This window comes from Pempheris klunzingeri, chromosome 12 (assembly GCF_042242105.1).
Source record: "Pempheris klunzingeri isolate RE-2024b chromosome 12, fPemKlu1.hap1, whole genome shotgun sequence".
NCBI classification, from domain to species: domain Eukaryota; kingdom Metazoa; phylum Chordata; class Actinopteri; order Acropomatiformes; family Pempheridae; genus Pempheris; species Pempheris klunzingeri.
Window position 1 is genome coordinate 6,330,919 of NC_092023.1, and position 27,611 is coordinate 6,358,529.

General features: G+C 42.2%; 1 protein-coding gene across 1 annotated transcript in view; it reads right to left on the reverse strand.

Annotated features, from left to right (window-relative positions):
• The window catches only part of lrmda (leucine rich melanocyte differentiation associated), a 195,542-nt gene that overhangs the window by 16,905 nt on the left and 151,026 nt on the right, over window positions 1–27,611 (reverse strand). The window contains exon 6 of the mRNA XM_070841143.1: window positions 8,344–8,428. Coding sequence (XP_070697244.1) covers window positions 8,344–8,428 — 85 coding nt within the window. The remainder of the gene's footprint in view (window positions 1–8,343; window positions 8,429–27,611) is intronic.

Consider the following 27,611-nt stretch of genomic DNA (forward strand, 5'->3'; position numbering starts at 1 on the left):
TTCAACAGTTCTATGCAAGGCTGCAATACACACTGCAACCAGCTGTGTGACAGTACGGAAAGCTTTCTAGAAAAAAATCAGAAGATGGTGGGAGCAAGCCAGGGAGGGAATTTTTTCCATGCTTCCATCAGTGGACGAGTTGCGACATTCTGCAGTGCTCTTGCCTCGCATAACACACACAATTGTTGCTCACTTGGAGGCACTTGGGGGTCAATTTGGGAAATACTTTTCTAAGGCTGACTCCTGGAGCAGGGACAAGACATGGATACAGCTTCCATTCAAACACAATGCACCAGATGGTGCAAGCTTGGCAGTAACAGAGAGGGATCACCTCACCAAACAATCCACTGACAGTGCAAACAGATATATATATGAAATAAGACCACTCTTATTCTGGATCTCTTCCCAGAAAGAGTTTCTATAAACTGTGATGTAAACTTTTGCGTCAGTGCGATGCTGTGTGGAAGTGTGTGTGCATGCCTGTCTATGCTGTGCAAACACCTTCATCTGCAGGTTTGTCTTCATAAACTGTTCTACATGGCTAACCAGGGAAGGTAGCTGTTTCAGTGTCTGATCTGTCCTCGAACAGGACACCACTTAATGTTGCTGTGTAAATTATCACTGGTGACCACTTTTCTCACGGCGTATTAGTGAATTCATGGCATGTAGCTCTGTTACGATCATGCCTGACAGAAAGGTTTAGTGATATAGCACAACTGTTAAACCATGCAGAATGTGTTGTCACCCAGTATGATAAACAGGCCACCAAGTGAATTGGAATCTAATTTGTTGGAGCCATTAACCAGACTAGCATTAAGGCATGTTTTCATCTTGAATGATTACTGTGCAAGATCAGTTACCCTAGAATTGCGTTCTAAAGTCTCTCAAAATATAATTTATTAAAAACACCCTGATTAAGATATATGAGCCTACATAAACCAACAAGACAAATGTATTTAACAAGTATTGTATCTAATTTTGTTAACTTGCAGTACCAAACAATCAAAGATATGAGACATTGTGTATCTCTCTGTAAACATCCCTGGTAATATACAATAATTACAAAGCTACAAGGACTTATTGAGGTCTGATGCTGTCCCCTTTAGCATGACAAGTTGTCCAGCATCTGCCAGCATGTTAGTAGCCATTCATCAGAATGAAGGGTAGCGAGCCCCCTCACACAGACAGACTCCGCCTGCTCACCGGGCAATTTGTTTGAAGGGGTACTGACACAGAAGAAAACGGGTGGACCCAACATCCATCCTGCAGTAAAAATATCCAAAACCATCTGGCAGCTAACCCCCATCCTAAATTACTATGATAGACTCCCACCTTTGGAAACCATGAAGGCTACAGAAACCTGCTCCAACTTCTAACTGAAAGTACGACTGGAAAGCACAGGCCACATCTCGGTTGTCCAGAACCACAACTACAAATCATGGTTGAAAATGAATAATAGTATAGCTGCATTAGCAATATCAGAATTTCAGAGCAGAATCTAGCCGTAAGACCTATCCACTTTGGGTGATTTATGTTCTGCTACTTTCCTGAGAATGACCAGTGCAACTGGGAAGTAGACCAAGGTCCAGAGCTGCAGCGGTATATTTTTCCAAGAGGGCCGGGCCCACTTGGCTGATACCCATGTCCTTGTCTATCGGCCTGACACATTTCAAGTTGAAGCCAACATAGTGCTTCCAACTTGGGTCTGTTTGTGTCTGAGCAAGTTTTAACGCGCAAGTCCAGTTGGGTTTGTATCATCATAAATAACAAAGGTTTGTCTGCAGTGGTCACGGACGGTAAAGATTTAGGAGGCTACATATTTTCCTGCTGCTGAGAAAATGGTTCAAAGTTTGTAATCATCATATTTCAGTGGTGATGGATGGAGGAGTTCAAAGGACTGGATTATAAGCGTCCAGGCTCTGAGTTCAAAATTCTTAATGTTCATTATAAAATAATGTGCAGAAGGTTTTACAAAAACTGCTGCATCAAACTAATTTGTTAGGTTACTTTAAAAACTTTCAGTTAGAAAATGTATAATTCGGTCTGTGAACTTTTTGCGGCATCATAATGAAATTGCTTGGCTCACTTCATTCAAAACAATTCCAGCATACTACAACTTGACTGCGACAATGAAACACCCCTTATTAAGGCAGAGTATCACAGAAAGTAATATTTACTTTTATACCGCTAGTAAGAAGACCTAACAAACAAATATCTTGGAATAGCTATGAAGCTGACAGTCTTATCTTTTCACTTTAAGTTTTTGCTGTGTACATCCAGCATCAGTTTAAAAACCCAAGACACTCAGGAGACTCTCTCAGCTACATCAAACGGCAAGCTAAAAACAATAGTGTCACTGACATTTCCCCAAACCCAGCACAAACAGAATTATTCACACACTGCGAGAGGAGTGCCATCCGATAACGGAGAGATAATGACACTTGGTGGAAGGCAGCTTTCTCAAAGCAGTTTAAAGCTGACACGTCAGAGTTCGGCAGTTAAGCCTGTCATGGAAGTTGAGGAGGTTATCCTGGCATTTTAATCTAGCCTGCTCCTGAAGGAGAAAACGTAGAGGTGATTTCCAGGGCTAGTAATAACAAGGACAGGCCTGCCTCCAAAAATGAGCTCTCATCACTTTGGATGCAGACAGTAGAGTGTTATGTGAAGCAGCGGTGAAGGATTGCAGGCCCAGTTTGCCTCGTCCCCTCTCCCCTCATCCATCTCCATAGGCCAGCTTTAATGGATATTCATGTTGCTGAGCCAATCCACTCCTGGGAGGAATAATATCACATCATTTGACTCACATAAAGGAAATAGAGCCTGTCCTCATACACAGGGAGTATATACCACTGTGATGTGCTGTGATAGTGTATGCAGCAGAAGCAACCTCCCCAAAGAATAGATTGATGTGACAAAATTTTCAGGTTCTTGTTCATTCAGTACAAGTCTGGGTTAGAAAAATGTATTATGGAACAGTTTTAGCAATTAATGTGCTGTTTTTGTCTGTTGGAATAGATCACACACACCACAAATGCAGTTGCCTAGACATGCACACACACAAAGCACAATAATACTTGATTATAATTACACATCGCACTCACTTATAAATATTTTTTTTGTATTTATTTTTAATAAAAAGCCAAATAACTGACCAGGGATCAGTGTGTATAAGACATCAACAAGCCATGCTTACTTAGACAGTAAGGATATATCACAAGAACCTGTATATTCAGCACAGTACAGCAGTGGTGGAAGATGTATTTAGATCATTTACTTAAATAAAATGAATAACAACATTTTTGTGCATCATTACAGTATTTTTAAAACTAGCTTTCAAAATAAGCTAGTGAAGCTAGTCTTAAATACTTCATATGTATTTTGTTGGGTAGCTAGGTTTGGAACAAATGCATCACAATCAACGAGTTGATCGTATGTTAAAAAGTAGTAACTACAGCTGTTAAAGAAATGCAGTAGAATAAAAAAAAAATACAACATTTCTCTCTATTAAGTGGCAGAAAAGCTGTAGGTAAGTATACTTTCCACCAGTGAAGTACAGTATTTTATTTCTTAGCAAAGTAGTGGCTGCGAGGGCACATTTGTGTGTTCATAGAAACAAAGAAGATAATCTTTTGTGGTTTTCATTTTTGTAGCTATATGTAGAGGAAAAGCTTACACTGGGTCATTAGAAATCTTAGACAGCTCATAAGCTCACACACTGGCAAACGCTCCAAAGAAATACAACCCTCATGCAGTGACGACTGCTTGGGAAACATTTTTATGAACTCAGTACCTGGGAAGAAGGCCATGTCTTTACTTTGTTAATTCACCTCGTAGAGTTTGGTGCAGAGCCTCACTCAACACAAGGTCATGGTGCTCTGCTGGCAGGGAGATCTGTATATATCATTCTCATGACAATATTTCCTCATCTGTCATGTGTTGATGTTGAACGCACGCATTGCCTATAGTTTAGTTTATCATAAAAAGTTTACAGAAAGCAGCTCTGAAAATGGTAATCTGGACCAGCGTGGAGGAAAACCTTACACTTTGTTCTTTCCATATGCCTCATTTTAGTTGTGTGGGGGCCAGTGCAAGCCTTTGTGTTTAAGAGTGATGTTTATCAGGGGACAGATCCTGCTGGTATAATCATTACGAGGCTGAGTGAAATGTCTTGCAGAGCACGTACATGTGCCTAATGGGAAACGTCAAAGGTGCTCTGTCTTTTCTCACCACGATCCAGAGAGAGGACATTTCCCAACGCATGGAACATGCTAAGGCAGTCAAAAACCAGAATGGGAAGATTATCAGCAGAAAGATTTCAGTCGAACAACAGAGTGACATCAAACAGAAAATGAACAGAATCACTCAAGATAGGCACGGGAAACAACTAGGGAGTAAAGAAACAGATGTCTGAGGTAATATATCAATTCATTTACCAAACAGTTCGGTAACCAATAGCACATGTGTTCACAGGACTTTATGAAAAGTTAATATTTGTATTCACAACAGCATCCGATCCACGCAGTTATAAATAATGTAATCAGCTCTGGTTATTATACAAGCAACAACAATCAGACATTGGGGATCTGTAAATCTGTTCTGATGCGTTGACGTTTTTTAAAGCCGTCAAACTCACTTTTAAGTTTTACTAAGTGTGTTGTGCAAAGAACAGTAAGTCATCAGTCACACCAACAACCTTTCCCTTCATATCGACAACAGCTAAGTTTCACCACTAGCAGTTTAGTCATCCATTAGTCATGTATCCAATCCAGATGTCTGGTGGAGGAAAGGAGGGGAGGAGAAGATAGCAGCAGGTGTAGATCTCTCTGAGCCCAGCTGAGCTCTAAAAGGCAGTGCTTAGCACCCACAGCTCCGTCATCTGGCCTCTCCCCTGTCTCCGCCAGCCTTTCGACAGCCCATTCCTCATCATTTACCCCTTTTTGGCAAAGCCCAGAGCCCTTCTAATGGGCCGCTCTGAATACTTCCAGATGTTTGTTTATTTGTTGTGTAGCAACTATAAAACAGTTTACTCTTAGTTTGGATCTGTTCCCATTGCTTCATGTTTTGGGGGGCTTAGGGAGCTAGAGGCGGTGTAGCAGGAGTTGCTGTGCAGATCACCCCAACATGTAATGAAAGGGAACCGCCAAACAAATGTGAGATACCCCATGGGTGTCGTCAGGAGGGAGGGTTTTTTTTTATTATTTTTTTTTTGAAGGTTGCTTTCCTCTTGGGATTTCAATAACAGTTGTGCACCATTTAAGATACATACATACAAAGTAGCTGGAAGCAGGCCCAGAACAACAAGATTAAAAGGGCCCAGGGCTCATACTGTAAGGCAGATTTCAGGCATTTTTCCATGTCTGTTTACTCTGCTCGTGCAAAGATATACCTTTCATTTACTGCTGTCACTGCTGAGGGATGGCTTACTCAAATTTAATCTGATCCCTGTATAAAAAAAAAAAAAAAAAAAAAAAAAAAAGCAGTTACTAGTGTCTGGCCTATTTATTGAAATCTGCAGCAGGAATGAAAGGTATTTCATTAAAATCCCCTCTGTGCACATGGATATATCAATCAAGTCTGAAGCACAGTTATAATTAGATCTATGAAATAAACTTGTGAATCTCACTTCAAAATGTGTCACCCTAAGAAAATGACAAGCTGGTAATAAATAACCCAGCACATTGTTTTGCATGTTGAAAAGATAAATCATCATGGTAAGGCACAAGAACATAATACCTCCCTGACAGTATGGTATAGGCCAGTCTTCATGAAGGCCCACAGTACTTTAGGCTGGGACTCCATTTTGGACTGTTAGATTTAGAGCTGAGCTGACAGTTAGACTAGCACTGAGAGTTAGAGCCAAGGTGACAGTAGTGGAAGATCCTCAGGCCCCTCTGCCAGACTATATACTCCACTCCACTCTGTGTCATGCCTTCACCAAGATACACTGAAGCCCCCCACCACCCTCCTTCACTTTGTCTTTTGTCTAGCTCTGTCTCATTTTTAAGTCTCATCTTCGTTCACTGTGTAATGCCGGTCCTCTTACTGTCTTGTCCACTCTCCTTTAAATTTTTCCCTTGTTCTGTCCACCTATCTGTTATCAGATCTGGTCCATGAAATCTTGATTTAGATTTCACCGCCACAACAGCCCATCTTTTGCTCTCCTCCCCTCCCGTCTCCCTCCCTCCTGCTCTTCTCCTTGCTGCCTTATTTTTGCTCTGTCTCCTCCTGGTTAACTCCTCCACCAACCAAGACAGGAGCTTATCCTGGAGTTCTGTCCTTGGCTTCCACCCTTCTCTCCCTGGGCAGTGACCTGCCAGCACGGCCCTCCTCTGGGAGCTCCTCGCTGCTGTAATTACCTCTGGCACCCAGGCTCTGGGGCTTCCACATAGGTGACACGGTGGAGGGGGTGGGTGCAAAGGAGGAAAGGGAGGTTCCTTCTGTGCAGCCGACAAGGCGATGTCAGAAGTGCTGCTGATCTGCCTGCTACTGCACAAGTCGGGAAAACACTATACAGTGTCCCTTGTACCACCATTAAAAAGGGCAATCTCACTGACCCTAAAAACAATTAATGTCACGATCACATACTGTATAATGTGTACTTAGAAACACTTTTGCTGCTCACTATAATAATCCATTAAATTCACGGTTTGATTTGATTGAATCATACTTCACTATATATTCAATACAGCATAACTTTTATCTCATGTACTGGGTGGTTTCTCACCATTATAGCACAAAACAAAATCACAAAACAAGCTGTTGTGATGATGTAAACCAGATCTAGATTCTACTATCAGCAGAGCACCTTACTTTTTCAACAGATTTTGAACAAACCACATAGTGAATTGCTTAATTTACCATGCATATTGGTGCAGGAGTGTTGCATTGAGCTACATAAAATCCTGCAGCATATTGTTCCACCCCTATTGTTTACATCCTGAATTTAACCCAGTAAATGCTCAGTTGTTTGGAATTACTGTCTGAAAAATGTTGTTTGCTGTAGCAGTGCTATGTCACAGCTTTGTTCTCTTTGAAAGAAGAGTTACTGTGACCGTTTCCAATGCATAAAGAAAACTCAAGTATGTTTAAGAAGTGTAAATAAAAAAAAAAAAGAAAAGGTGGGGGGGCTGGGGTAGGGGCTGTAGGCAGGGACATGAAGAGGAGGTGAAGGGCGAAGATGAGGGCTGTGTTATCTAAGACTGCAGTGCTGCATCATAAAAATAACAAATGGAGACTGTCACTGGTGCTCAGATCTTAGACGGAGGGGAAAATATTTCATGTGTCAGATCCTCTCACCTTTAAATGGACTGTTCTTAGCCAGGTCTGATTTTGACAAAGCATGGCGCTCTTCCTGTCCTTATATCTGCTGAAAGTTGCCACTGTTCAGGTTTTCATGACATAGATATGTCCTTGGTACCAGAAACGAGGGGTAGAGATGCTCGCTATTGAACTGCTGTGTTACCGTAGCGGTGGTCAACCCATCACATTTGTTTTGCATTGAGCAAACAGTGAATGTCACAGGCATAAGAACTAGCGGATTATTTCAGGAACTATACTGGAAACAGGGGGGCTTGACACCAGAGAAACCTGATTATACTGAAAACTGCACACTCAGAGCATTTAAACACAGTCTGACGATGTCGAGCAACTCACAATATAGCAGGTTTAATTACTACATCATCTACTTAATAATGAATGAATGAATGATGAAAAATCCTTCCTTAAAATGACTTTAAATCTACGCTGACGATGTGTTGATATATGTGGTTTGAAAATAGCTTAATTTTAATGCAGCTATTATTGTACGTGATACTATGATACGTCTCATGATTAAGTCTGAGGATCAACTTTTAATAAATTTAGAACATTGTATCTTTATAATGATTGTGATGCATTCTTATTAGAGCGGAGCGTTTGATGCTAAGAAAGTTGCCACACAATTACATCAACACTGGGTCAATATGAGGCAATATCAATGTCTTGTATCAACAGATCAAGGATGTTTCATCTTGTTTATGTACAGTGCGCTCCCACGCATGGAGTCAGATCAGAGTTAACCTAGATTACTTAGATTTATTAGCACTATGAACACATCACACACATGAGATGAGATCAATAAGCATAGATAACATAACTTCAACTCAGCCTCAAGGTCAATAGATTCCCACTCTCTGCAGCTGTTCGGGGTTATGACTTATATTTACATAATCCGTGTACCTAGGTTTTGATTGAATATATGATAATGACTTGTATTGCCTCTTGTTCTGAATATCTGTACAGATTTATGCAAAAACCATCTGATTGAAAAGGTTATGAGTCCAAAAGGGCTTTCTCTTTCCTTACCTTTGTGGTTCCTGGCATCTCTGGATCCTCGGGGTAGAGGAGTGTAGGGCAGTGGGTGACTATCAGATCCAGCCTCATTAGTGGGCTAAGAGAAAAGGAGACATACAAACAGAATGAGTATTTAAAAGAAAAAAAAAAAACAAGTTTTAAGATGACACATATCACTGTAGCTGACCGTGAGTGTCATAAATCCTTTGGGACGGGTACAGGAAATGCTGGGAACAGCGCTCCTGTTTTATGATATAATGTGGCAGGTCATGTTTTATTACTTCTTATGTGTTATGGAGCTACAGTCCTCTCTTTGATGATTTGATCTACGACGTGGTTAGGAAGGAGAGGTCTTAACCTTCACTCAGCCGTGACCTCCCTGCAGTGGTCAACCAAAGGGTAGGCGTCACTCACTTTGAACAGCTACATGCAGAGTGGTTATGTGTGGAAAGTCTGACAATTGAAACAAAATGACTCCTCTACGCTGATTGTAAAGGAGGAAATGCAAGTTGTATTTAAAGGCAAATCTCAGTCGGACTGACTGTCTTACTTAATGTCTCATAACTGAAATGTGAGGTAAGCATGTGCACAGATTCCTGGCTGCGCAACTAGAATGAGCTATTGATTGTAAGCACAGTCAGAGGTTCAGACTAAACAAGTGTGACAAATACTGCTTCACGACAAAGAGAAAACAGAGGGCTGAATCTCTGCATGTTCCCATACAGGTCAAGAGTTTCTTGTGTTGTTGTTCTTTTGTGCTCTTTCAAGGTCCAAAACATCCTCTTCCTTCCCTTAGCCTTTTAGCTAGTGGAGCAGGCACTTTATCATGACACAGCGATATCTGATGCCTTTGCAGAAATACTTTCCTTTCCTGCAGGAAGGAATTCACTGGGCCTTTAATCATAGCAAGAGACTCAACTGACAAATACATATTAGAGATGGTTTGGAGCTGCATTTTTCCCACTTTTATTGTTGTTCCTCTACATGCCCATGCATAACCTTGAGAAATGGAATGGCCTGCACTGTTAAATGGAACCATATTCTTCATGGGCAAAGAGAGCACTGTGAATTGAAAACGATCACATAATGTGCTTTCAGATAGCATCTCTGAAAGGCATTAAGGTCTGGCCAGCATGTGTCTCATATTACTCTAAAGGGGAAAAATGGTAAAATACGCCTATATTGAGACTATACTACATATATGCTGGTGGACCATGCTTCTAAAAGAAACAGCTTGGGATACTGTGGAAATATTGTTTTGACAGCGGACCTGCGGCTCTCAGCCTCTGGAGTGGCTGAAACATGTTAAGAAATATCACAGATCACCCCTTTGCTTGTATGGAATGTGTAATACAAGAAGTAAAACAGCTCAAAAAAACAAGAACATACTGTACCTTGTAAAACCTGACACCTCTTATTTGAGGTAAAACAGTCAGGTATTCATACTTGATTTTTTTTTTTTTAACTACAGTAGAATTGTTGCTGGAATGGGCCGATTAGAGATCCAACACCAAAATTATCACTACCCCTCTGATCTCAATCACTAATTAGCACTAAATATCTTTATTGATCTAATTTTGCGTTTGGTTTTGAGGATATAATTGATATTGGCTGTCATAATGAACACACAAAGGGTCTGTCTGTGACAATTATCATGAGCTAACAGAGCAACTCAGGCGTTAAGACGGAATTGTGAGCCCTCTCTATTTGATCTACCTCCGTGCTCCTCTGAGCCACAGAGTTGCGCCCCTGCTTGCCTCATTTCCTGGCCTGCTTGGAAGATCACAAGCCTGGGCCTCTCCTGGCCTGTTGCCCCCCCCCCCAAAGCCCCTCCTAATCCTGCTGCTTGCCCACAATTAATCTTCCTGGTTGCCACATTATTAACAGCACCACCCACAGACTATGTTAGGGGGGTGCTTGAGGAGAAGAAAGAGAGGGAGGACTTCTGGGGTTAGTTGGAGCCTGGATAGAGCCTTGGGCTGCCTCCACACCCGGGTTTGGTCCTGTGGGACATCAGTCACCTTGCTTTCAGTATCACCACCCACCCAGTCCACACGCTATGCATGACACCACCACTTCACCTCCTCAGTATCATGCCTGCTGATCAAACACCCAACCCATTCAACATCTGTGGTTGTCACTTGCTGTCCTATCCAGCCAACCATTTTACCCCACCCACAGAACATCAATCAGCCAGCTTTCCCATGTCCTGATCCTCCCTTTTCTCCTCTCAGACCTTCCTCTGTGCCCCTCCACATCTGCACTCTTTTACTTTATTCAATGACCTATCCAGAGGATGAGAAGGCGGCAATGCTTATAATGAGAAAGTATGTGGAGCAAATGAAGGAGAAATGTTTCTCTTGTACTTACTTTAAGACGGCTCATGGTTTGGCGATTTGGATTATTCTAACGCTTTTATACAAACGGGATACACTAGTCTTGTCTTTTAAAACAATCACGAATGCTTGCATGACAGACCTATGGGATGCTGTATGACTGAAATTTCATTTTTTTTAAAAAACAAAGACAGATGAATAATTGTGATTTAGCTGTTTACTACTAAATAATACATTGTTATGGATGTTGAAGAGAAACATGACGTTGTATGTTCACTCCTAGGGGCTTAATAGTACCTCTAACAATAAAGTGACACAGTTTCCTTCTTTCCTGAATTTATTGCAGAATATAGAAGCTTTCTGTGCTGAACGTGTTACTTGTTCATATAAAGTTCAGCTCCCAAAAGTCTAGAACAACAAAGGTAGTGATTGTCTCATAATATTCTAAAACATCGCACCTGTAAAACAAGTGATTCATCTACACTCCCGCTCTCTTTTTCCCCCCTTTTCTGTATCCTTTCTACTCCTCCGTCTCCCTCTCTTGTTTTCCATAGCTGTACCTACACTGAACAGAGGGAGGTGCTGCTGTGTCGTCTATTTAAGATGCTCCTGGAGCCCCTTTTCCTCTCTCACTCTCTCATTCTCTCTGCTGTCCAGATTAGTCTGCTCATCAAGCTGAGCATTGTTTTAATTTGCTGGGCCCGGGGCATATGCTGAGTGTTCACATCATTATTGTCTCTGTGCAATGTGAGTTATCACCACAGCTTATGATAATGCGGCACAAATTTACAGGCTGGGGAGCACCATGGATTCTGTGATAATAAAGGGTGGACAGAGGGGAGTGGAAAGAGGTAGAGAGAAATGAAGAAAGTGTGTGTATGTGTGTGTGAGAGAGAAATGGGTGGTGGCAGAGAGTGGAAGCTCTGTTGGATGTCATTATGAAAGATGATTCCCGTACTGGATAATACATCACACCAGTGCTGTCTGTCTTCTCCTTTTCTGTGTTGTTATGCGAATAAATGCTGATAAACCCAGAGGCAATAGTGGTTATTACATCCAACATATCACCATGAGAGAGGGGAGCAGGAGGAGAGAGACAGGGGAGGAAAGGAAAGACAAGAAACGCAAAACACAAAGGGAGCCACATGGAACACATAACCACCTCCACAGTGGGGTTCCTGAAAATATGAGATACCAAAAAGTGAGTCGGGGAAGGTTGACGCATATCTAGGTGTTTTTCAGATGCAACTGCAACAAAGTTTACAAAGTTTTGCAAGCTTGGCTGTCGATTTCAAATCTTGACGGGCGCTACATAACAGTGCATTACGCTGAACGCTTAACTGATTGTGAAAGATTTCACTAGAATGTGATTATGATGTTGGCTGCCACTGCGTTATGTTAAAAAGTATATAAAGTAACTACCTTGCAGCGTGTTATACACACAGTGCTTTCCTCTCTTGCAGCCTGGCTCTGTGGTCTCACCCTGACCCGCTCATCCTGACACAGGTGGTTCCTGCCTTGCCTCACCTAACCTCTCTCCTTAAGACTGACCAGCAATACAATCTAATTACAGCCGCGCTACAGAGGGAGACCAGTGTAAACACCAGCCCTTTTTATCTCCTTATACATCTGGACAAGTAGACAAAGTGCTAAAAGGAAATAAATGTGGCCTGACAGCCACATCAAAGAGTTCAGCCAGAGGCTTACTGCTACTTAGGGCACAGGAATGTTGTTGCTAAGCATCAGCCCGCAACCTATCAGGGTGCAAAGAGGGCCCTGTCCTGCCTTAGAGAGGGAAAAGGGGAAAAGAGAGAAACGAAGAGAGAGGGAGGGAGGGAGGGAGGGTGGTGGTGGTGGGGGGGGAGCTGACATTGAGGGGAGGCTAGGGACTCAAGGAGATTTTTGTAGCTTAAAGCAATTGTTGGAAGAAACAAGCCTTCTGTTTTGTTTTCTCTTGACACCACTTCTGCTTTTTGTGCTTGCAAAAGACATGTATAAAAATGTCTTTTGATATGTTTTCTCTTTGGGTCTATATCAAAATATTTCTTTTGTGTCTGTGCATGGAACTTTTTTCACGTCTTGTCTCTGTAAACTGGTGCTGCTTTCTGATCATGTTAGAGATCAGAGGAGACACAACTTGTGAACTTATTTGAGTCAACATTTAATGCTGGCATGACACGTTTATTTCTTCAGTAGATAGAATTTTTTATGATTCGTGTTTCGTACTTCTGCAGTCGGGGGTTACAAACAATGCAACGCTTTAAGAAATAAACAATGAAAAGCGAATAAGTAGCACCAGCTTGCAGTGTCTTACAGCATGTAATGGCGATGACGAAATGAGAAATGTTCTAATTTCACTACCAGAGATTGAATCTAACCCTAATATGCAGTATATGCACACAGGGAAAAAAAAAAAAAAAGTCTAAATATATATTTTGCCTGCAACAATCACAACTAGCTTGATGAAAGGTAGAACAGTGGTTCATTAATTTAAAAGTTTTCTTTCTTTATTCTCGACCTTAATGATTGGGGCTTAGGGGGAGAAAAAAGATTAGAATGTGTTTCGAATCGCTGTTGTGTGCATGAAAAGTATCAATTCGGTGTTCTTAGGTAAAGGCAGGGGGAAGAACATTTGATATATTGGTGCCTGCACTTGTGGGTAGTACAGCAGCCTTTTGCTCGGCAGGCAGACTGTTGAGCGTGTGTTTAATGATTTACCAGTTCTACTCCAATGAACTTCCTCCGAGTAAATGTATCATATGATCACTGATCACAAGAGCAACTGTTCAGATGTTTCGCTCGGGGCACGAGGCACACGGAGTGAACCAGCAACAGTGAACATCGTCGTTTTGTGTACGGCTAAGCGTCAGACAGGCAAAGGTTGAGTGCTGCTGGACGTTAATCATCCATAGCGATGACTCATAGATGGTAATAAGGCTGTGTTTATTTTTAGGTTGAAATTTTAAAAAGTCTTTCGACCTTTTCTTGGAGTGTCTTGCAGAATAAGTGTCGGTGATCTGAAGCTGAAATGTAAGCCTGCATTACAGGTACACAGAACAATTAGCTTGAGGCTATTTCTTATGTTGGTCTAATATGACCTTTCCATTGGTACGGCCTCTGAAGCCACAAAGTTACAAAGACAAAGAAACCACTACTGTAAAAGTTGTATATATTAGTTTTAACAATGATTCCATGTGTTATTCAAACTTTTACACAAAACATAACCGGGTGTTTCATATATTATCTTGAGTACAAACAATTTCTTTTATCTCTAAAGCAGGAGGTAAAAAGGGAGATGAGAACGTTCTGATCTACCTGTGACAAAAATCATTTTTGTCAGAGTTTTGCCTTATTTAACTGGATTGAAAAGAAATATTTTCATCTTTCCTGCGCAAAATATAAACTACACAAACACACACACATACACAAAACCACAGCAACTAAGGAGTGTGACATATCATGAGGCTTTCTGTTCTGATTAGGGGCTGTAGCTAACGTCAGGGCTGTTTTCTAGAGTGTAGGATGTTTAATAATTGAAGACTCTGGGAGCGGGCCTGTCACACCGGCTTGTCTAGAATGTTTCCTATGCAATTAGACGCCGAGAGACATGTGAAGAGGACCCACAAAAAGAGCCACAAAAAGAGACATGTGAACTTAAAGGAAATTAGCTCTTCACACGAGTGAAACGTGAAGGTTACTTAGCAATGCTTAACTCAGACTGCGGCTGTGTGAAGTGTGTGTTTGACTCAGCCTCGCTACGAAGATACGAAGACTGCGATTTTCTTTACTTTGAGCCCGCTTCAGTCAGTAAGATCACAGAGGGAATGAAAACTAATTTTGACTCAAGGCATACGGGAAGAAAAAAGAGCAAAAGAAAAAAAAAAAAAAAAACCTGAGATGTGTCGAAATAATGAGATCTCTTGATGTTTTCTGGGAAGATATGGGATGATGCAGACAGATGCACAACTCACATCTTCACCCAAGGACACAGACACACACACACACACACACACACACACACACACCCGTGGAACATTTAACCACAACTTCAAAAACACACAAATTTGCATGTGTGCATGCACTCACATTAAAAAGCTCTCACACACACCCTCTCTCACATTATTTGAACGCATGAAACACTAATGCACATGTACTTACATGCTCACTTACATTCATGCACGAGCACAAACTGATTAGTTGATTAGTACAGATGCACGTTTGTATGACGTAAATACAGCAGAGCCACAGTTATCTGAATCTAAGAACTCTGACCTCAACTCAATGCCAAATGTTCAGTGGTATAAAAAAAACAAAAAAACTTATTGTTTTTGTTGGATTTGTTTGTGTTCATCATCAAATTAGATCATTTTGCAGTGCACAATTATGGGATGTTTAAATAATGCAACGTTTGAACTGGTAGCAGTGCACATTTCAAGACTAATAAACAACACTAAAAACACACATACTGATTGTTAATTAAGTTATGGAAAATTAGATTTCTTTTATTTCCATTTGAATGCATTATATGACAACTTGTAAACACAGATAATTAATATGCTTTCCATCTCTGCTCGCCGCCAATCCCTGACAACCTTTCGCAAGAAATTTCTCCCATCCACATCTCTGAGTTCCACGTCGCAATGATAACACTGTCATCCTCCACACCTATCATAAGTCACAAGCAAACGACCCAGATCTTCCATTGCGAGACAGAACCCTCTGAGGGCCTGTAAGCTGTATCATTACACCATGTCATCTTTATGGCACAGAGCAAAGCCCAGCTCTCTAATTACACTCTGCCTACTCCATTTACCCAGACAGGGACAGAGCAGCAGGCAAACAATGCATTAAAAATGGAGTGCTTTCCCCTGCTCTATGGATGCCCGTGTTGTTCTGCCGGTGGCCGTCGTTGTCCCCTGGTTGTTGTTGTTGTTTCTCTAAAAGCTGCGGAGGAGAGATAGCAGAGCGCCCGTGCCACTGCACCTTCCTCTCCTCCCCTCCTCGACTTCTCGACCTCCCCTCTTCCTCAGCCCTCTCCTCAGAAGGACTTATGAAGGTGAGCAGCTATGTGACAGGCCAGGAATAAAAGAGACAAACCAGGGATAAAAATTAAATAAAAAGTAGCTGTCTTAAACAGTAATTGCACTCCTTTGCTGAGCATGCTTTCAGATATATAAACCTGATTTACTGTCGGCATTGCTGCCACAAATCAGAGGGCCCTCTGAGAAACACTCGTGCTATGAAATTGTTTAATCTCATCAAGTTCTGCTTTCACAGCAGGCCATAAATCACATAGTCTTTGTTATCATAGACCTCCATGAGCGCCTCTGAGGCAGGCAATGGATCGTGGGTATATATAATCTTGACTGCGCAAACAGCAGGGTCTGAGCAGCCTGAAATACTTTCATATTAGCCGCGGTGCAGCTGGCGGAACACAAGCACCCTGATGGATATCTCATTTCCTGCGCTCTGCATCTATTTCGAGCAAATTATTACTGCATAAATTTCTTGTCAACAGAAACGGCCAATTAATTAAGTTAAAAATGCACTCGTGATCACATCAACACACCAAACAGGAGAGCCGGGGCAATTTTCCACTAAGTGAATTTATCGCATGGGTCACAGTAATGAATGATTTTAAACTTTGTCATAAAGTCTTAGACAGGCCAATATCTACACGGGAGCTGCGGCGCGGACTAACCCACCACATATTTGCATAAAGTATATTTATGTGAAAATGCTGGAGGACGACGGCCGGGGCAAGGAAATAAAGTTTACAACTACAAAACAAAATGTCCGCCAACCTCTGCCTCTCCGGCATTTCATCAGAGCTTAGCGCGGAGGATTGGATAGAGATCATAGAAGCACCTTTGCCATTTAAGATACAAAATATACACATTTAACGGAGCATGCAATCTGAATGAATTATTCATAATGTATGAGGGGTTGGGTGTTTGTGGGGGTGGTGGGGTGGTGGGGTGGGGGTGGCAGTTGTTTATTCAGCTTGGGCCGTTTATCAGACAGTGAGGATCCCACGGCGGGGATGAGCTCTGAGATTTATCTGTGTTTGGGCTCCAAAGCAGATAAATCAAGGGGCGTAATCACGCTCTGAGTGGCCCAGCTGTGACCCCGTAGTGAACTAATGACACAGGGATATCTAAGCCCCTTTTCCTGTTCCTGGGTTAGGCCCTTAGGTTAGTCCCCTGTCAGACACAAAGCTAAAGAAAGACTCGGCTACACAGAAAAACCAAGGGGAAACTTAAGGCCCTTCATGTCCCTTTGTCCTGTTTACACCACACCGCCGAGCAGGATTGTTCACCCACTACTAAAAATAACGGTGTTGGAACAAAGTAACAGCAGAGGGCTACTGTATAACAATGTTTGCTCAAACAATAGCAATGAGTATCGATTGCAAGCATACACATAGCGAGTTCACGAGCTGCTATTCACAACAGTCCATGTAAAAGATACTGCTGTTTGGCTGAGGATGTCTCCCATTCCCTCCCAGAGCAAAGGCTTTCTCCTGGACTGAGCCTGCTCTGATTTATCATGTCTTTTGCTAGCAGGCTGTCCGCTGATTAAGCCAGTGGAACTTTGTTTCACTCTCCTCTCTCTTTAATCTGTCTCTCAGCGAGATAAATTAGCCAGTGCCGTGCCAGCTCCTGCTCTCTTTACCTCCCTCCCTCCGTCTCTTCCTCTCTCCCTCTCTGCTTTTCTCTCTGTTTATCTTTTCTGTCTGTCACACATTGAGAAGAGAGCAGACACATCTGCTCCTACGCTGCTGCAGGAGATAGGGCTGGGCTACATCCCTGGTCAGATTTAGCTAAGAGTGTCTGTGAGTGAGAATGAGAGAGTGAGTGTGTTTTTCCTCTCTTTTTCCCTCCTTGACAACATTCTGTCAAACAATCTCCCTCTCCTTGGCTGGGCTTATGCTCATTGTTGTTAGCTAATATATCAGGGAGTATTTATGATCTGCAATCCCTATTCTTAGTCTTTTAATGGTGACACGTTTGTGGGTGAATTAAAGCTGGGTTTTATTCACTAGGCTGTGGGCCAAAGTGAGGCCTGGGTGCCTCTGCCTGTGAATGTTTTCCCTTCTCCACTCTAGCCCGGGTGGTAAATCACACTCATTGTCAGGCAGTGCTAAGTTAGTGTGCGTCATTGGGGAGAGCAGGAAGCACTGGGCATAATTCTGTCCATCAGTTTAATTTATTCTATCGGTAGCTTTGTAATCTCCACCCCATAAATTAAAGGGACTGACGGAAAAGAATTTGGTTTTAAAAGCAGTGTTCATCAGGATTTTGGCTGGCTGGGTTCCTTATTTCTCACTCAGCTTTCTGCTCTCATATTCAGCCATGGAATAAATGAGTACTCAATGTAAGGGTTAGGGTACTGTACTGTTTCCTATTGCAACAATGCAATTAGAATGCAGACGTAATATTTTCGTCAGATTATCATTTACATTCGAGACTATTGAGAAAAAAAAAAGAGGGAAAAAGGCAGAGAGAGAAAGGAAAGTCTGAGAAGAGGGGGTTCGAGGACATGACCTTGTTTGGAGGTTTTATTTCAGGTGAAATATAAAGCCTAATACAAGGGCACTGCTGCAGCATCTGCTTTGCAGATAGTGCACTTGGCTCCCCTTCCATGCCAGTGAATATAAATCAGACGAGGCATCTCAATGCTAGGCCTGACTTCTAGAGGCCAACAAATCTTTAACATGAGATTAAGGCCTCAGTGGAGTCATCTATCTTTGGGTGATAGAGGAAAATATCAGAGCACTCTATGGGCAATATGGTTTCACTGAGTCAGGACTGATGTGTCCTAGAATGTACAGAATGCCATGTGTAATGGTCTGACAATTCATTATCCTCAATACGCTGTGAATTGCTTTCTACAGCAAGGATGGCTTGATGGATACAAACAGAAAAAGCTACCAAATCAAACACCATTAGCTAATTATCCTGGAAAAAACAACTAGAACAAGCAAAAACAACAATGCAATAGTGAAATATGTTACATTTTCTTCATGAAAAATTTGAATAGTACGCCAAGGAATATAATTACCCTCTCCTTTCATGTTTTACAGTAAGTAAGCAGAACCAAAAATACAATAATCGTAAAACATGTGTTATGGGTATTTGATTTAATCGCAGTAAATGTAAACGGTGTCAGCTGCTCTGTGTCGACAACAAAAAAAAGCAGACCAAAGCAAAGCTGCCAACTGTCCTATAAAACTCGCGTATCTTCCAAAGCTTGGGTCTCCTTTGTGGGTTTAACCTACCAAAGGCAACGGGCAGTTTATATGACGCTCATTCATTCAATTGTGCTCAACATAAAAGGGAACACAGACTGTGAAGACCTAACAATAAACCATATCTCCCTGTAGCCTTTTCGGCGCACCGCATTTACATATCAAGCCACTAGCCCGATATGTAAACACATTCCATCAGATGCTACCATCGCAGCCAATGAGAGCCATTTCAATCCTCCTATAGCTCACACACTGCGTAGCATTAGACAAAAGGAGAGAGGCCTGAAAGAGACATCTCTTGTCATCACCCAAGAGAGATAATGGAATTGTTATACATCCTTGATCACAGACACTCTCACGGCATCTTGCTCTCTTTTTCACTCAGTCTTTGTCTCAGTGCTCTTAAAGTCTCTCTATCGCTCCCTCTCTCACAATTATGCGCGCACACACACAGCACACGAGTAAAAAAAAAAAAAATCCAGCACACTTCAGTGCAATAGCTCCTCTTCCCTTTCAGGGTTTCATCTCAATAGCTTTTTTATCTGAGGACTTCAATTTGCAAGCCTAGCTGGAAGGCAGCTCCTCCTGATATGTTAATTGCAGGGTACTTAAGCGCTAAAAGATTAACATAAAACCCTTTGGAAACAAGCTAATAGTTTATGATAATTTGTGCATGGCCTTTGTCTGTCTATCATTACATTGCCTCTAGCGGTAATTCTATCAAGGGGCTGTAAAATATCATTTAAACAAGTTCACTTTCAGATAATTAATAGTAGAAACTGTACTATTCAATTGAGCCACATTGGTACCATTAGCAATATGGCAACTAAGCTATAATTAAAGTATTTTATTTTATTAACCTGTTCATAACGTTGTGCAAATGATGACACAGAGACAGAGGCTTTTTTTTCCTTGCCGAAGCACTGTCACCAGGGTAATTATAGTAACGCAGGGGTGGGGTTCAGTTAGCTGAGCTGATTGAAGCCTTTAAATTAGCAGGTGGGTGGATGGCTAGCATGCCTCCCACACGCAGAGATGGCACACATGCTGGAGACTTGCACACCAGCACGAGGAATCTGCTGAGCTGACAGATTGGAATTTGTGCTGTTTGCCAGGACGGAGAGATTCAGATTGAGACAAAGGTTTTAACCTGGATTTGAACCTGCGCTGGGTGAGATGAAAAGATTCCAAGTGAAGAGATCCCGGCAGAGGGAGCTCACTCGGATACACTTAGCAGATCAGAGACTGAAAAAACTGTCGTGCTATGGGAATAATCAGGGGTGTGCACTGCCAGTGGGTATAATTGTTAAAAAAATAAATATCTGCCATCATAACTACGATACATTTGGCAAGCAGCCATTAGTTGAGTGTTTAAAAAAGTCAAATACCAAACCAAAGCAATGACAAAGTGACAGTTTTTAACAATGATCGTCTCGGGTCTGCCTGTGCAATGCATGTACACTGTACTTGTGTGTGAATGCATGTGTGTTTGATAGAGAAACATTGGCCCTTTCACAGACACACACACACACACACACACACACACACACACACACACACACACTTTCTCTTTCAGACACACCATCCCGCTCATGAATAATACAAAAACTCTCTTTCACCAAACAGCTCAAATAGCTATTCATTCATCTGCATACCTGGAGCCTTGCAAAATGATTGGCCCGCCATTACCGCTGGAAAAAAAGAGAGAAATGTTCCCCAAACAATTTGCTTCAAAATGAGACAGGAATGATTCTGTTCTTTTCAACGACAGAGACAGGCCCCTGTGCATAATGATGTTAGCGTAATGGGGTGACAGATAGACTGGGAGACCATGACATTAGCATGAGAGACGCACCAGTGAGCAGCCGCTCAACTGTGGTCTCAGAGGGCCCTCAGACATACACTCTGAACATCGTTTGTCTCACAGCTCTACGAGCCTGACAAATGAAGACACGCCATGTTTTATGCCAAGCAATATACCATTCCACTTTAGCAAACACATGACTTAATGACAGAGGGAGACCCGTCTCCGCATTACACAAACCCACTATCTCTTGTCTTATTAGTGAAGAATAACCTCATTCAAGGTTGGATGGAGAACAGGGACAGTCTCCGCCTTAAGGATATGAGATGAAAATAGTTGCAATTAAAAGATACAGAGGTTAGCCACTTTTAATAATGAGAAGCAATAACCAAGTGAGCATTACGTCTTTGGACAGAACCTTTTCAACAGGTTACATGCTGAGAGTAAACTGAAACCACAGCTTTGCAAAGTAAAGATCTGACCTACAGTAAAAGCTATTTCCAAACCTAATAAACTTAAGGCAGGCGTGACAGTCAGGTAGAGAACACCACTGCAGGACCTTATATCTTTATCAGCGTGACAAATTCACAGCCTCACCTTTAGAAACTTAAAATTACAACCACACATTTATTTTACCGAGTGTGGGAAGACATTTGAAGGCCAATCAGCAACACACATTGAAAAAAGTGCTACTTTGTGCTACTTTAAAATGTAATCTCAGAAACCAGAACAGGCTAAACATTTTTTTCCCACATTGTCTTTACCAGTGTAGTTTGTTAAGGCTATCAATGTCTTTTATGCTCCGGAAGCGACTCAAAGCTAGGGGAATATAATCATATGTTTATAAAAAGTGATACACAACACATAACATGCTGTCAAATTCTAGATGCTGCAGACATGAGCCACAGCCTAAAAATGGGAGCGCTCTGACAGCCCAGCCGTCCACAGCGCGGCACAGTCGCAGGGTGAGTGCCTCCTGTAAACATTTATCTTCCCCGTGAGTGTGTGTCTGTGTGTGGTACGGCCTGGCGACAGGAGCTTCTCTGAGGCTTTATCTGCGGCATGACAAGACAACCTGTAATATACGAGCATCTGGAGCTCCTCTTCAAACACAGCCTTATCTCACGCCAAACATTTCCCGAGGCCATAGCAGAGCAAGAGCGGCCCAGACCAGACCAGACAAGACCTCACACCGTCTCACCGTATCCCACCCAACCCGTGATCCGAGTCCCGGGTGCACAAGCTGGGAACAGTCCATCAAAGTGTGTGTGTGTGTGAGTGTGTGTGTGAGTGTTTACAGGGAGTGTTCTGTGAACGCAGCCCCGACAGCCGAAAACAACAGTGTAACATTACAGTGACAGAAATCATCTGCTCAGAGTTTTTCTTCCCTCTTGCTAATCGGGCTCAAGGTTAATGGTGTTGCACTCAACACAAATGGACGCGATCCCTCTTCATCCACCGACTCAAACATAACTGTTGAGACTAGAACTAAACACCCATCACTTATGTTGCTGTTTGGCGGAATTTATTTTACATCAATCTTAAGATAAATAGTGAAGGCCATTAAAGATCTTTTAGAGGGCAACTAGAGTGAGCTGCACGCTATCACTTTCAAAGTGACCGATAGCAGCGTTCATAGGTTGTTAGGAAATCTTTAAAACAACTTTATCAAGACCACTGGGCTGTTATACAACCGGTAAAAATCACATAGAACCACTCTGTCAATTTCGCTCGCATATGCTTGAAACATTGCAGACATTAAATCAAGTATGATGAGTTTCGTTTGCCCTAAGCAGCCTCTGTCTGACCAAAATCGCTCTGGTGAAGAAAAGTGTGTGAAGCGAAAGCAGCCCGGTTAGGAAGCTCCATTTTTTTCTGTGTTGTGCGCTCCGCTCGGACCGCTGCCTTCAGCCAGCCTATGGGGGGGATGTAGACATGCCCCTCTCTGGGGCCTGTACATACGGCCTGTGCCTCACTTCAAAGAGAGGGCATAAGGGCAGTGTACTCCCCCCAACTCAGATCCATTCGGCTCACAGCTGATTCCTCTGTGTGTGTGAGTGTTTATGTGTGTCTCACTTTGACTCTCTCTAGGCCCCTCTAGCTTTCATTTCAGACCGCTTTCTATCCTCGTCTTTTTTTTTTTTTTTCCCCTTCTGGAAGATGGATAAAGGAAGACATGCAAGCACAACCCATGGCTTGTGTGTGGGTGAGTGCGTTTGTGTGTCTTTCTTTGATGTCTGATAATGAAAGGGCAATACTGTGCAATCACTAAACACGCTGTCACACAACTCTTCATCGTGATTCACAGCTTAATGCAAACCATACTGATATTACTGCAAAATGGCAGCGTTAAGCAAAAATCACAACAAGGGGCCTGCGTGCTCCTCCGCGTACCTTGTGACCGATAAAAAAAACATCAGTCCAAAAAAAAAAAAAAAAGACAAAAAGAAACCTACGGAGGAAAAAGCAGCGTTTGAGACAGAGAAAGTGAATCTGAAAAGGAGAGTGAATACTGGGGAGAGGAGCTGAGCTCAGTGGCTGTGGCACAGGGAGGTCTGGCCCTTACAAATCCCCTCTTTTTTGATCTCTTTATCCAGATGAAAGAACAGCGGCAGGCAGGATTATGCGGGACAATTGCGCTTTCTCCCCAAACCCTGACTTGATCGGCTTTTACGAGAGCCCTAATCATTTTCAATTAAGCATATGTTCTGACATCCTGTAATAGCTACAGTACTGGTCTTAAACTCTCCAGTCGCCGCCCCGTGCTCCCCTGCAGCCCCCTTTCTTGCTAAGCCTCTCATTCTCAGACTGCATGCCTGTAGTGTCTACTGACAATCTGAATGGGCCTTAACTGCAACTTGTTGTTAAGATGCCAAATAACCCATTTACCAGATGCTTGACAAGGATGTTATTTGGTGCCTCTATTGAATGTGTTTTTGTGTCAGTGAAGCATTGAATTAGTGTTGTTTGTTTGTGGAAGCCCCTGGGATGCTCCTCAGTGTCAATGTTATTTTTGTGTTTTTCTCTTTTTTTTTAGAGGGGGTTCCTTTTGTTATGATAATCAATATCTAATCCAAGTAGTATAAGGCGACAAAAGAATATTGTTTACTATCATCCTTTTCACAAATCCAGCACTTCACGAAATGATTTATCTCGAAATTCAACCTAGCGAGAATCTGTGCGTACAAAATCTTCAAAACCAGCCTCTTAAGCTGTAAACTGTACATGTAATGTCAATGATTTAATCCATGACAGCTTAGTTGCACTCTCTTCATTCACCAGGTGCTTAATTCCGTTCAAAATTTGGAGCTAGCTGTCTCTTGAGGGACTCAAGATCTCAAGGACTTGACTGAGACAGACAGCACCATTAGCAGGCCCTGGACCAGCCCCAACCCTGACAACCACTCACAGCCGGCAAAGGCAGGCAGAGAAATGGGTCTCCTTTTCTTCAGCTTAGCCAGAGAGAAGTGAAACAAATGTCCATCACTCACTCACTCAGTACCCAGCAGGACAGCTGGCCTTTTTTGAGGATGAACAAGTAGGGATGGAGAGACAGAGCTAAAATGGCATTCAGTCAGAAGTGAAATGAGCTTCGTTTGACAGGGGGGGAGCTGGTAGCATCCGCTCAGATGTTATAGGCTGATATGAAAACTTAACAGACTTTAGAAGATCGTGCACGAATTCAGATGAAAGACAAAATAATGCAAAAAAAAAAAAAAAAAAAAGTATTTTTCTTGTAGTTGGTATTCAAGTATTTTGGTGTTCGTACAAACAGGAAATGATGCACTGCATTGTGGAACAACAGTCCACAAGATCTGCCTAAAATGTGTAAGTAGTGGGTAACTAGGACAAAGCTAATGTCTTCAGAACAGCACTGACCAATAAACTTGATAGGTAGAAGGCACAATTTTTTCCAGACATTTAATACCTTATTACCTTTGACCAATTAATTCATTTATTAATTCCTGGGAGCAGCTTCTCAACGTTGTTCAGCTTTGCATTATAAAACCGTGTCCATCCCACTCAAAAGTCGAGCTGATTTAGCATCACTAACATACTAACATTTTTGATATAGTGAATTTTGTCTCTCTTTCAGTGTGAATGAACTCCATATTGAAAACCGGGGTTATTATATCATTATTACTGGGATATACATCTTAAAATGCCTGCCACACAACCCTATGTTAGAACTTAGCTGCCCCTAAAATATATACTTTTTTACTTTAGTGTTTACTGTTCCCTCTTTCTCTCTCTCTCTCTCTCTCTCTCTCTCTCTCTCACACACACACACACACACATAGACACACTCTCTCACATGCTGATCTAGTGTAGCTTTGTGTCATGTCTGTCTGCCAGTGGCTGTCTGTCATTATTAGCTTTGATAATGTCTAATAGTGTCCTCAATAGAGAACCCTACCAGGATGAGTTTGTTTCCCCAGCTCTCTGCAGCTCATTGGCTGGGGCCTCGACTTCTAATCACCTTTCATTACTGCCTTCTGATCCCCAGCTTTCCTTTGTACCCGGCACTTCATCGTCTTTATTTTCCATTCTAATTGCATGTGAAAGATGCCCCCTTTGATTCTGCCTGCATGCCAAAGTGCTATCAGGGAGAGAGTGTCGAAAAGTGTCATGTGTGTCTGTCTACTCGGAGGATGAGGGAGCCGCATATTCACCTGCTGAGGACAAACCCGTTTCTCCCCAAGATATGAAGTATCTCTCACCAGCTCAGAGGATATCAGCGCTGTCTGTCAACGTAATAGCAAAGGGTAGGGGGTAACAGGATTGGAGGAGAGGAGGGGTGAAAGAGAAAAACATGGAGATAGTGCTTTGAATTGCGCACTTAGAGCAAAGCACTAAGTTGTGTATGAGTGTGTGTGTGTGTGTGTGTTTTATTTTCCGAGCAACATGCCTTGTCAAGTTTGGCTTGTTTTTACCCATTCTCTACTGATTCTTGTCTAAAATTAAAAAATAATAAAAAAAACAAAAAAACGATGACTTTTCTCCTTTACCTTTCTTTCTTTTTTTCCCAAATGCCATCATTTGTTGCTGTTCAGTGGAGGTTGTGTACCCACCATGTTAGGCTTGTTCACTGTCAGTGTTTAACCTTTTCAATATGATGTCTCTAAGACCTTTGGTGACCACTGTACGGTTATAGAAAGGCTTATTGTCTGGAGCTTTTATTTCCTGGCTCCTCTGCAAGAACTCATTAAATGCATGACCCCCCTCAGAGCAGGACAAAATACTGCGTGTGAGGCACAATTAGATAATTTTGTGGCTCACCCTTTGAAGAACTATCACTCTAACAAGGGCCTTATTTTGGTAACAAATTCATGGAAGGGCTCTTGAGTGGCTTGATATCCGTTCATTGTCCAGCTAGTGTTCTAAGATGGGGAGACTGGAGCAGGAGAGACACAGAAAGACCCCACCCTGACAGAATCTAATCAAGAGATGTCCTAACATATTACAATTGACTTAAGCTCTATCTTTCCTCCCAGTTAAGTCTCACTCACTCAGAATCAAAATAACCAGGGAGACGGAGACAAGGAGAGAGAAGCAGGACAGGGAGGAAAGATTAGAAGATGGTGAGGGGGAAAAAAAACAAAACACGCATCCCTTTCTGACTGAAATGGAAGACTACTTCCGGCTCCAATTTCGGCATATGCCAGGGCAAGCTGCAGAAAGATAAATGAGCTCTCCAGTACCAAGAGGAAACTGATTCTTTATCTGGCATGGCACTATTTACTGACATTAAGAATGATAATATCAATCAGCAAGCTGTCAGCAACCCAAGTGGGCTGTGAGGAGAACAAAGGTACCACTGTCTCTCTTTTGATGCGTTTACAAGGAGATGTTGATGTACCTGCCATTCAGGTGCAAATAGTGTCATCACCACACACCCGGATCAGGGCCTGCTGCTCCACCTTAGTAATGAGTAAAACTGCCCAGGGCCCTTTCCCAAATCTGGCGGTTATAGCTAGGAAAAATAAACTTGACGGGTTAATGAGCTAGCAATCAACACAACAAGAAGAGCAGCAGAGTACCAACATGTCTGCACTCCGCGTCTCTCTGTGAAATATAGCTGTGGGTAACAGATTTTTTCTTTCTTTTTCTTTCTTTTTTTTTTACCTTTAGTGGTGATGAGCAGGAGAAAACACATGGCAACAGCATCAGGGACGCGTCTGTGTAATTACTTTTGGCCATCTTTCAAACCTTTCTCTCTCTGGAGAGAGATGTGTGACAACATATGACAAGAAAGCCAACAGGCTTTCCATACAGAATAATGGAATCCATCATCACTGAGGCAGACACACCTGTCTGGCTGTGAGAACAATGCCACACTGCCTATTTATTAGGTGCCAGAAAAGTTTATGTTTGTTCGGTGACAGTGACAGCAACTTGATCCTTTTCATTTTTGGAAGGGGGATCTCAAGCTTTGGGGAAAGGAGGGAGGAGGGGAAAGTCTGACTCACATATTTTCTTCTCTCGGTGGTGCACAGTGAGTTCTTTTTCTTCCTGATAGCTGTCTGCTAAGAAGTCAGAAGACAAATAACAAAGACTGTCAGTCTCCAGGAGGCTTTCACTAATTCTTTTTTTCTCCCACCATAAGAAGATACATATCATATCCCTTTCACACTTCAAGTCCAGCACCATCTCAATCTTCTTTGCATTTGCACAAGATATGGAATTGTGTAGCAAAGGAGGGAGGGATTTAATTATTCATGCTAGTTTGATATCCGTATCCAGCATGAACATAATTGATTAATAATAAGAAAAAAAGAAGTCCTCCGCTAGAACCACTTCATACAAAATTAGAAAACATTATAAATGAAATGTTGAGCTCCTGCCGTAATGACAAAATCTGCTCAAAAAAATGATAACCTCATTAAAC